General features: G+C 39.5%; 1 protein-coding gene across 5 annotated transcripts; it reads right to left on the bottom strand.

Moving 5' to 3' along the window:
- Nucleotides 1–136: 136 nt before the first annotated feature.
- On the bottom strand, nucleotides 137–7,099 carry LOC112242716 (sialoadhesin). Of its 5 annotated transcripts, none has more exons than XM_042315425.1 (11): nucleotides 6,797–7,099; nucleotides 4,570–4,932; nucleotides 4,218–4,463; nucleotides 3,857–4,123; nucleotides 3,450–3,561; nucleotides 3,305–3,350; nucleotides 2,152–2,285; nucleotides 2,012–2,056; nucleotides 1,867–1,908; nucleotides 1,556–1,615; nucleotides 137–684 (listed from the first exon to the last, which is right to left on the bottom strand). In XM_042315425.1, exons 1-10 carry the CDS (start codon nucleotides 6,858–6,860, stop codon nucleotides 1,588–1,590), a joined length of 1,347 nt encoding a protein of 448 aa, XP_042171359.1. In that variant the 5' UTR covers nucleotides 6,861–7,099; the 3' UTR covers nucleotides 137–684; nucleotides 1,556–1,587. The 5 variants fall into 5 exon arrangements, with proteins under 5 accessions (XP_042171359.1, XP_042171362.1, XP_042171358.1 ...); XM_042315428.1 differs by having other exon boundaries at nucleotides 137–1,222; nucleotides 4,570–4,945; nucleotides 6,797–7,098; XM_042315424.1 differs by having other exon boundaries at nucleotides 137–1,222; nucleotides 6,797–7,098.
- Between the last annotated feature and the right edge of the window lie 4,912 nt (nucleotides 7,100–12,011).

Raw genomic sequence — 12,011 nt, 5'->3', positions numbered from 1 at the left:
AAGTACTTTTTTCTGCAGTGGGCTAAATCAGGGCCACAGTGTTTCTTGGTAGTCTTAAACAAATCTACTTTGAAACAGAAGTATATACATCACACACATGGTTATGGGCTTAAAAAAAGAAGACACCTGTACCATGTCACATATAGAGTTTAAATTTATTCAATTTTGCATCCCAAGTTTACACTTTATATACATCCTAGAAGACTGAAATATAACCAAACCGTCTTTAAATAGAACACCGGATATAATGTTTAAAATTATGAAATTAGAAAAAATATTTACATTCTACCAATGAGGGTGCTTTTGGTTGTTTGACTGCAGGAAAGGGTTTTAAAAATACATGTCAAATGCATTGCCAGATGCATATGACTAGGTGAAATACATTGAAAAAGTCAAACAAAAGAAACAATGTCTCAAAATATTGGAGTCTTTATTCTTATGGAATATATAAATGATTGGACTGCAGATATCCAAGGTGGCCATCTGCATTGTCACAGGTGTATTGCAGATATCATAATCTCTTCCTCTGTTCACAGCTATGAGTTCATTCATCATGCAAAGGCTCTGTTCTGACCTCTAGTGGAGTCTAATAGATCCTCAGGGTCCGTTGTGTGAGGTTCACCATCTCAACTTGCCTGACGACACAAGGTAACTGAAATCTTCAGCCGTTCTGTTTGCTACGTACTTCAGTCAGACGGACACAGTTGAAGTCAAAATTAGGTCATCAGCAATTGGATCATCTCTAACCAATCAGAGTATCAAAGCCAATGAAGAATTTTCATAGCGCCATTGAGGGCTTCCACCATTTTAATGTAATCGACTGGATGGGACTTCCAACATTTATTGGCTGATCCCTCCTGGTGGCCATGTTGGAGTCATGTCCAACCGGGTCATCAGGAGGGATCAGCCAACCTGAAGAAGAAAATTAACTACTTCAAAATGAAGATGGCCTAAATGGTGCTGCACATGCTGTCACAGACGCTATGTCACAGATAAAAAGATGAGTCCTCTATCAATGCGCTTTACCCATGTGTGTTCTGGCTCTGTGGCCCAACCCATCAGTTTCTGGGACCAATCAGAGTGGTTAGAATGTGTTTTCATTCTAGAAATTGTCAGGAAGGTACTCCGATCCAGACTCAGAAGACACTAACATCTGTGGGCGTGGCATAGCGTTTGGCCGGATCAAGGAGTTTGGTTAGCCAGGCAATATCTCAACTACTGCCTGAAACCAAAATAAAGTCTTAAAGAAAGCTCAAAGATAGTATGAATGGGTCAATGTACACTGTAAAACACAGATTTACTTCTGAAAATATCTGCCTTACGTTTATGGTAATGGAACTGCTTGATCATAATGTTTTATTTTAAAACACCAAGGCAAAGACTATGCTTAGACAGGCAGCCCAATTCTGATCTTTTCACATCAGATCTTTTTCAGAGCTGATCTGATCTGATTGGTAAAAAAAAACAATTAGTGAAGAAAAAAAAAACATCAGAATTTGGTCTGCCTGTCTAAACGCAGCCAAAGTGACACAAAGTCTTAGTTGAGATGTGTTACCTGAACACAGTGCTGTAGATGACTGGGTCATCCTAGGCCTGTTTCCCCCTAGGAGTGGGTCTACAAACAGAAACACAGTCATTATCATGGTTGTGGAATTCTATTGTTGTTACCATTATCTTTTACATTCTAATTGTTATTATTCAAATCATTGTTGATAAAGACTGGTTTATACTAGGTCTAAAAACATGGCTGTAGACCGTTAGAATATGAAGAAGTGTCGTTGGCAAAAACTACATTCCCTTTATACACAGGCCTGTCATTGCGACGGTCATTGTCCTTGTTGCAGAGAGGATATAACGGGTTGGTACCTGGATACTACACTGTAGAGGTCCTCCTTGGCTTGTTGCTCCCTGAACATGTGGAAACAGAAACAAACATTGTTATTGGTTATCACAAAAAAAATCAAAATAAAATGTTCACATTAAGTGTATTTCTTTAAAGTAGCTTTCTTACCATATAGAGCTGTAGATGGCCGTAGTTTCCTCGTTCTGCTGTTCTCTAACAGAGGACGTGAACACAAACACAGTGCAGTTGGTTAAGGTAACATCACCCATTGATTTGTGTATTGTTTAATCAATTATCACTTTACTTACATGTTTGCCCTTTGCTTGGTGTTGATGTGCACTGTTGTATAGCTGACATCTTCCTGTTGCGATGGTTCCTCCTCTCTCCACTCTTCTGTCAGACTACAGTCTGATGTGAGACTGGTTACATGCGCTTCTGTGGTCTAGACACAGTGAGACAGAGAAAATACTGGCAGTGAACAGCAGAACTTTCTGCACAATAGTTAAAAAATATTTGGGCAAAACAAAGTTCAGCTATGATATTTCCACTTCCTTATTGTAAATGATCACACTTTCACATCAATTTCCTCTGTGAATCTGCCAGTACACTTGCTCCTACCCACACACAGACATATACAATTACAGTCTATACTGGTTGCAGGATTTTCTGCTTGTTTCTCTCTCACCACAAACATTGTGGGTGTTTTTGTGGTGAAGACTCTAGGCATGCTGATGGCTGTAGCATAAATAGTGACTGCCTGCATTTTGTTCTGTACATGTGATAGCTGTGGCACACTGTGCTGCAACTGCATTGGGTTCAAACATTGACCCTGCATGACTATCATCACAATTAGTTTGAGGATAAGGATGTAAGAATTATTGTTTGGTTGCAACACAAAAGCACAAATATGACATACGTGCATAGCCCAAAACAAATAGCTGGAACAAATAGCTGGTAACAAATAGTTGGGAACATAGCTGGGAACAAATAGCTGGGAACACATGGCTGGTAACAAATAGCTGGGAACAAATAGCTGGTAACAAATAGTTGGGAACAAATAGCCGGGAACAAATAGCTGAAACACATAGCTGGGAACAAATAGCCGGGAACAAATAGCTGAAACACATAGTTGGGAACAAATAGCTGGGAACAAATAGCTGAAACACATAGTTGGGAACAAATAGCCGGGAACAAATAGCTGAAACACATAGCTGGGAACAAATAGCTGAAACACATAGCCGGGAACAAATAGATGAAACACATAGCTGGGAACAAATAGCCGGGAACAAATAGCTGAAACACATAGCTGGGAACAAATAGCCGGGAACAAATAGCTGAAACACATAGCTGGGAACAAATAGCTGAAACACATAGTTGGGAACAAATAGCTGGGAACACATAGCTGGGAACAAATAGCTGAAACACATAGTTGGTAACGAAGGGTTTAAAACATATTGTCACCTGTGTGTTCTCTTCTGTGTGTGGTTTTGGTGCTGTAGTCTTTTTCCTGAGGACACACAAATAGGCAGCATGATTTTGACTAATTTAGAATGCATAGTAAATCAGCTAAAAATATTAGTTACAGGAAATAGTGGGTAAAACGTACCTGTGAGCAACAAGATGCCAAGCAACCATAGGCACAATGACAATCATTGGCACAACCGCAAGAACTGCAATAAGTATTGTGAGTGTCACAGCTACCACCCCCTTTGCATGATCTGCATATGAACACAAAAGCATTATCATTTAAATGACATTTAAATCATTTAGCAGACGCTCTTGTCCAAAGTGACTTACAATCAGTGCATTCATCTTAAGTTATCTAGGTGAGACAACCACATATCACAGTCATAGTAAACTCATGTTTCCTCAATAAAGAAGTTATATGAAAAGTCAGTGCTATTAGGAAAAGACAGGTGCATTTGTTTTTGCTTTTATGTTGTTCAGATATCTGATTGTTGGAATTGTTACTCTTTGTAACCCGTTGTGGTTACAAAATGTTATCGTACTTACCTTTGACTTTCAGAGATAGAATAGTGGAATTCTGTCTTCCATGCTTATTGCTGACGACACAGAAGTATTTCCCACTATTACCAGTGAGAATAACATTAAACTGTAGCTCAGCCTGATATACCATTTCCAGACAACTGTCTCCATCTATTTTAAACCAAGTGTAGTTCAATGTTGGGTTAGCATTGCTGCTGCAGGTCAAAGTAACATCACTACCCTCCAAAACTTCAGACGACGGCCAAACTGAGATTGAGGTATTCCTAGGGCCATCTGAAAGAGATCAGACCACATCATCAGGTGTTCTTCCATCAGTGACTTTTTAGAAAACAGTGTTACTTGTTAATAAAAACCTTCCTTTACTCACATTCAACATTGACCCTGATAACCTCAGAAAGTGGTCTGTTGTAATGCTTTGGCGAACATGAGTAGTTTCCAGAGTCTTGAAAGGATATGTCACGGAGGTAAAGAGTTGAGGACTCCTCTTGCAGGGGTGTTCTGTTCTTGAACCACATAACTGCTGATGAACAGTTGTACATACAGGTCAGATTCACACAATCCCCTTCTTTTATTGGTTCGTGTACTTTGGGTGTTGTCATTGAAATGAACAACTCTAAAAGTGGAGAAAAAAACAACTGTAAATGTCCTAATCTATTGACAATGCAATGGTGACCTAAGAACATTTCACTTTTGAAGCAAAGGATGGAAAACAGACTTACTAGAAACATTCACGTTTGTAGCGTTCTTTCCCGTCCAATTGCCGTTGTTAGTTTCAAATCTGAATGCATATTCTCCACTGTCTCTCTGCTCTACTTGGTGGATTTGCAAAGAACAATTATGAACTTTGTTACCAACGTACTCAAATTTGGTGCCGGTATGAGTTCTATTATTACTCTCAGTGATGAAAGGGCCATCAAAAAACTGTTTCCTCCCTTGACTCCACATGACTTTTTCCACTGTTAGGTTCTTGTTATCAAGCTTGTCAGGATAGTGAAATGTGCATGAAATGACAACAGAAGAGCCTCTTACTGCACAGATCTCTTTCGGTTGATATGTCACAAGCCAGTCGGTGCACAAAACCCCTGAAACAAAGATCTATGTTTTATTGATTTACACTCCCCTATGTATTTATGGCATCTTACCAAATTATTCATACTCCTTGAATTGCTTCACATTTTTTTGTGATACAAAGTGGGATGAAAATGGATTTAATTGTCACTATTTGGTCAACAATATACTCAAAGAAATGGAAGAAAAATGCAATCATTTTTTAAAGATGAATAAAAATGTCATAACTAAAAGATAATTGTTGCATAAGTATTCCGCCCCTTTGTTTAAGTTCAGATTGAGTAAAATTTGGCTAAACAAATCACGTAATAAGTTACATGGACTCACTCTGAGTGAAAAAATAGGGGTTGACATGATTTTTGAATGACTAACCCTTCCTCTGTCCCAATGCATACAGCATCTGTAAGGTCCCTCAGTCAAGTATTGAATTTCAAGCACAGATTCAACTACAAAGACCAGGGAGCCTTTGGAAAGCCTCATAAAGAATGGCAGTGATTGGTAACAATAAATCAGACATTGAATATATCTTTAAGCATGGTCAAGTTAATCAATATGCTGTGGATGATGTAATAAACCACCCAGACATAACAAAGATAGAGTCATCAATCTGAGCTGCAGGACAGGAAGGAAACTTTTCAGGGATGTTACCATGAGGCCATTTTTTATTTATTTTTTATTTGACCTTTATTTAACTAGGCAGGTCAGTTAAGAACAAGTTCTTATTTTCAATGACGGCCCAGGAACAGTGGGTTAACTGGTCTAGGAACAGTGGATTAACTGCCTGTTCAGGGCAGAACGACAGAACAACAGCTCGGGGATTTGAACTTCCGGTTACTAGTCCAACGCTCTAACCACTAGGCTACCCTGCCGCCCCATTGGTGACAGTTACAGAACTTGAAGAATTAGGAAAATAATAATTGGCTAATATTTCACAATCCAGGTGGCTAAAGCTCTGAGAGACTTACCCAAGAAGACACATAGTTGTAATTGCTGTCAAATGTGTTTATAACATGTATTGACTCAAGGAGATTAACACTTATGCAACAACTATATTTTAGTTATTTAATTTATATGAAAAAATAAATTCCACTTTGACATGACATGTTATTTTGTTTAGATTGTTGACAAAAAAAGGTTCAATAAAAGAAATGTTAATCCTGATTTGTAAAACCAATCCAAGGGGTAGGAATACTTTTTCAAGGCACTGTATTTAGACAGTGAAGCTCAATACCAGCATTTGGGTTTGAGATCAAATGTTTTATGTTTTATGTGAGGTGACAATACAGAATGTCACCTTTTATTTGAAGGTATTTTCATATGTATATTTTACCATTTAGAAATGAATGCACTTCATGTATCTAGTCCCCCCATTTTAAGGTGTCAAGTATTTGGACAAATGAACTTATTAGTGCAATATTGTATAATTTTGTAGTCACTTTTTCTTATCTACACTTTTATTGTAAATAAGAATAGACTATGTTTCTGAACACTTCTACATAAATGTGGATACTACCATGATTATGGATAGTCCTGAATGAATTGTGAATAATGATGAGTGAGAAAGTTACAAGTGCACAAATATCATACCCCCAAGACATGCTAACCCTTACAATAACCGGGAAGGTTAGCATTTTTGGAGTGGTATGATATTTATGCGTCTGTAACTGTCTCACTCATCATTATTCACGATTCTTTCAGGACTATCTGTAATCCTGGTAGCATCCACATTAATGTAGACGTGTTTAGAAACATTCTATTCTTATTTACAATAAAAGTGACTCCAACATGACACAATACATTGTATACCACTAATTATACATGATACATATAATAAATGACTTCCTAGTGTTATTTTTTTATTTCCTTTGTCATTCTTACCTGGCAAAATGAGTAGAGCCAGAGCTATTTCCATACAGATGGGTTGTGTCAGCCCAACACTCATCTCTGTAGCCAAACAGCAATCTCTCTAAGGTCCTTCACTTGAGTCGGAGTTCTTAATATAGCAGTCAGAAATGCAGAGTGAACCTCAGTCATCTAGTTTAAAACACAGACGTTTTGTGTCAATTCATTTTGGGGCTTGGAGTTACTCATCAGAAGTTGCGCTGCAAAAAGGCAAACTGTCTTTGCAAGTGTCATCAAAAGACAAAACGTCTGCGTGTATCAGCAAGCTAATGAGCTGAGTGAGAGTCCTGTTGACATCAGAGACACTCTCCGTAACCAAATCAGGTCATTTTACCACAGGCACAACATACCACCTACAGTGCCTTCAGAAAGTATTCATACCCCTTGACTTCTTACACATTTTGTTTTGTTACAGCTTGAATTGAAAATGGATTAAATTAGATTGTTTAGTCACCCATCTACACACAATAACCTATAATGACAAAGTGAAAACATTTATTTAGAAATTGTTGCTAATTTATTGTAAATTAAATACAGAAATGTCTAATTAACATAAGTATTCACACCCCATAGTCAATACATGTTAGAATCACCTACAGCTGTGAGTCTTTCTGGTAAGTCTCTAAGAGTTTTGCACAATATTTGCACATTATTCTTTTCAAATTTCTTCAAGTTCTGTCAAGTTGGTTGTTGATCATTGCTAGACAGCAGTTTTCAAGTCTTGTCACAGATTTTCAAGCCGAGTTAAGTCAAAACTGTAGCTAGGCCACTCAGGAACATTCAGTGTTGTCTTGGTAAGCAATAATGGTGTATCTTTGGCCTTGTGTTTAGGTTGTTGTCCTGCTGAAAGGTGAATTTGTCTCCCAGTGTCTGTTGGAAAGCAGACTGAACCAGGTTTTCCTCTAGGATTTTGCCTATTCTGGTTCTTTTTATCCTAACAAAATCCCTAGTCCTTGCCGATGACAAACACATCCATAACATGATGCAGCTACCACCATGTTTGAATATGAAGAGTGTTACTCAGTGATGTGTTGTATTGGATTTGTCCCAAACATAACATTTTGTATGCAGGACATAAAGTTAATTTCTTCAGCACATTTGTTGCAGTTGTACTTTAGTGCCTTGTTGCAAACGGGATGCATGATTTGGAATATTTGTATTCTGTACAGACTTCCTTCTTTTCACTCTGTCATTTATGTTAGTATTGTGGAGGAAGTACAATGTTGTTGATCCATCCTCAGTTTTCACCGATCACAGCCATTGAACTCTGTAACTTTTCTTTAGGAAGGATGCCTGTATCTTTGTAGTGACTGGGTGTATTGATACACCATCCAAAGTGTAAATAATAACTTCACCATGCTCAAAGGGATATTCAATGTCTACTTATTTTTTTTGTGCCCTTATGTGCCTTTCTCTGGGAGGCATTGGAAAACCTTGCTTTGTGGTTGAATCTGTTTGAAATTCACTGCTCAACTAAGGGACCTTACAGATAATTGTATAGTGTGGGGTATAGTGTGGGGTACAGTCATAAAATAAATAACGTTAAACATTATTATTGCAGAGTGAGTCCATGCAACAGAAGACATTTTATTACTCCTGAATTTATTTAGGCATGCCATACCAAAGGAGTTGAAGACATTTGAGCTTTTCATTTGTAATTCATTTGTAATGAACTTTGACATGAATGGGGTATTGTGTGTAGGCTAGTGACACAAAACCTCAGTCAATTTAACACAACAAGATGTGGAAAAAGTCAAGTGCTGTGAATACTTTCTGAAGGCTCTGTAAGTCATTTCCACTTATACTATATGTTAGCCATGAACAGAGACCTGTGGAGGTTGAGGGTGTTGACCCAGATTGTACCCTCAGCTCAGTGCAAAAAAGTAGGCCTGCCAATCACAACTTCTGCTGGGGTCCAGACCAAATAAGGAGAATATTGTTACACTGAAGTGATTGTGTGTGATGTTGTACATTGTCCACATGGTGGCAGACTACTGTGTATGTCTCACATTTCCAGAAGTAAATTATTCCCAAATATATGCGTTATTCCACACAGAAGATGTATAGAATAAACCAACTATAAGAACATGCACCATACATTTGTGAAACCTAAAATTAATATTAGACAAAACAGAGAATAGTTTATACTACAATTGAAAAAACTCAAACTGAGAAATCTTTTTTTTTTTAAGGTTTACTGTAGGCTAGGTAGGCTATATGCTAAACTTCACAGTGGGTTTCCAATCAAATAAAAACACAACATTAATAAAAACACTGCTCAAATAAAGGGAACACTTAAACAACACAATGTAACTCCAAGTCAATCACACTTCTGTGAAATCAAACTGTCCTCTTAGGAAGCAACACTGATTGACAATACATTTCACATGCTGTTGTGCAAATGGAATAGACAACAGGTGGAAATTATAGGCATTTAGCAAGACACCCCAAATAAAGGAGTGGTTCTGCAGGTGGGGACCACAGACCACTTCTCAGTTCCTATGCTTCCTGGCTGATGTTTTGGTCACTTTTGAATGCTGGCGGTGCTTTCACTCTAGTGGTAGCATGAGACGGAGTCTACAACCCACACAAGTGGCTCAGGTAGTGCAGCTCATCCAGGATGGTACATCAATGCGAGATGTGGCAAGAAGGTTTGCTGTGTCTGTCAGCGTAGTGTCCAGAGCATGGAGGCTCTACCAGGAGACAGGCCAGTACATCAGGAGACGTGGAGGCGGCCGTAGGAGGGTAACAACCCAGCAGCAGGACTGCTACCTCCGCCTTTGTGCAAGGAGGAGCACTGCCAGAGCCCTGCAAAATGACCTCCAGCAGGCCACAAATGTGCATGTGTCTGCTCAAACGGTCAGAAACAGACGCCATGGGGGTGGTATGAGGGCCCGACGTCCACAGGTGGGGGTTGTGCTTACAGCCCAACACCGTGCAGGACGTTTGGCATTTGCCAGAGAACACCAAGATTGGCAAATTCGCCACTGGCGCCCTGTGCTCTTCACAGATGAAAGCAGGTTCACACTGAGCACATGTGACAGTTTGGAGACGCCGTGGAGAACGTTCTGCTGCCTGCAACATCCTCCAGCATGACCGGTTTGGCGGTGGGTCAGTCATGGTGTGGGGTGGCATTTCTTTGGGGGGCCGCACAGCCCTCCATGTGCTCGCCAGAGGTAGCCTGACTGCATTAGGTACCGCTATGGACTGGCCCGCACGTTCCCCAGACCTGAATCCAATTGAGCACATCTGGGACATCATGTCTCGCTCCATCCACCAATGCCACGTTGCACCACAGACTGTCCAGGAGTTGGCAGATGCTTTAGTCCAGATCTGGGAGGAGATCCCTCAGGAGACTATACGCCACCTCATCAGGAGCATGCCCAGGCGTTGTAGGGAGGTCATACAGGCACGTGGAGGCCACACACACTACTGAGCCTCATTTTGACTTGTTTTAAGGACATTACATCAAAGTTGTATCAGCCTGTAGTGTGGTTTTCCACTTTAATTTTGAGTGTGACTCCAAATCCAGACCTCCATGGGTTGATACATTTGATTTCCATTGATAATTTTTGTGTGATTTTGTTGTCAGCACATTCAACTTTGTAAAGAAAAAAGTATTTAATAAGAATATTTCATTCATTCAGATCTAGGATGTGTTATTTTAGTGTTCCCTTTATTTTTTTGAGCAGTGTATATAGGAAACTTGAGCAGCATTGTGAATTGTAAACCTTGTAAATCGTCAGAAAATTAAAGTGGTTAAAGTGTTTTGATGTGTGCAGAACGTTACTACTCTTCAGCAGTTTTATAAACAAATAGATTCGCTTAATCTAAATTAAACGTCAGATCATGTCTGACACCATACCCCCCTTCAGACTTCACAAGCCTACGTCCCTGGCTCTCCAACGCGTAAAACGGATCAATCCACACAAGATTCTATCAAGCGGAATATGAATCACCCACTCTATCGTAGCCTAGTTGACGAAATTTAAATACGATCACGAGGTCACTATATAAGAGAGGACAGTAAGAAAAAAAACATATACCAAGTTGTCATTGGGGTGAAGTTATAGGGAGAAAGGAGCGCAAGAACTTGACAGTGTTCGACATGGAGAGGTCCGTTAAACTTGCTTTAGTAATTGTAGCTATTTCCATGCTGGTTTCTTGCAACCCAACCGAAGCATGGTACAAGCAAGTTTCCGGCCCAAGCTACTACTCGGTGGGCAGAGCATCGGGTTTGCTGTCCGGGATCCGGAGATCACCATATGTTAGGAGGTCCGAGACCGATTCGGTGGCGGACAGCGGAGAGTCTACGGTGAACAGCATCCTCTCGGAACCGAGCAGTCGACTGAATTCGGTCCTTAAATCTATGGTAAGAGGCTATATTTTACATTACTTATGTCCAATTGAGCAATGCGCATTGGAAACAGGCACTTCCTGTGGTGCGTAAAAGTGCTTAAAGGTGCGTAAAAGTTAAACATTGCTCAGGGCACAAGAATAATCAAAAGTAGTGCAATTATGTTTTTTTTGGTAGACTACTATTATATTTCAAACAGTTTTGACACCCTGAAACTGGGTCATCATGAAGGAGCTGTCCATTCAGCACCAGCGCACCACCAAGTAGCCTACAGCCTCATTATACAGTCAAGTTTGGACTAGATTAGAAAAGGACAAATTATTTAAAGTCAAATTGTTATTTTCAAAATCCACATTTTGGGGAAATGAATCTCAAACAGACACAGTTCTTGAACATCAACGAACTTTCTCGTTAATGTTGCATTATGTTGATTAACATGTCTTGTTTTTTTCTAGGCTATTTGTATCAAAGATATCACACCGAATCTGCAGAGCTGCGAACTTGTTCAGGATGGCTCAAGGTTATTTCAATGTAAAGCAGACGTGTTCGTATCGCTCGACTCATTGGACTGTGTGGAAGCATGATCAGCACCGCGAACGTGGATGGACTGATAATGTTCGATGGAACCGAATGTTTCTTATTTATTTTCACAAATATGGCACAAATGTTGTGTGAATGTCTGTTTTAGCATACTGCCATGCGCAGTCTGACTACTTCCCCTAACGGGTAATAGCCAATCTGTCTGTTAAATCATATTATGTAATGCATAGCAATGTACATATGTATTAATTTCTCTGTAAAATGAATAAATACATCTTATATTGCACTCAAATG

The sequence above is a fragment of the Oncorhynchus tshawytscha genome, unplaced genomic scaffold (genome assembly GCF_018296145.1).
Source record: "Oncorhynchus tshawytscha isolate Ot180627B unplaced genomic scaffold, Otsh_v2.0 Un_contig_14971_pilon_pilon, whole genome shotgun sequence".
NCBI lineage: Eukaryota > Metazoa > Chordata > Actinopteri > Salmoniformes > Salmonidae > Oncorhynchus > Oncorhynchus tshawytscha.
The sequence above is the reverse complement of the archived record's forward strand: the minus strand, read 5'-3'. Positions and strand labels throughout refer to the sequence as shown.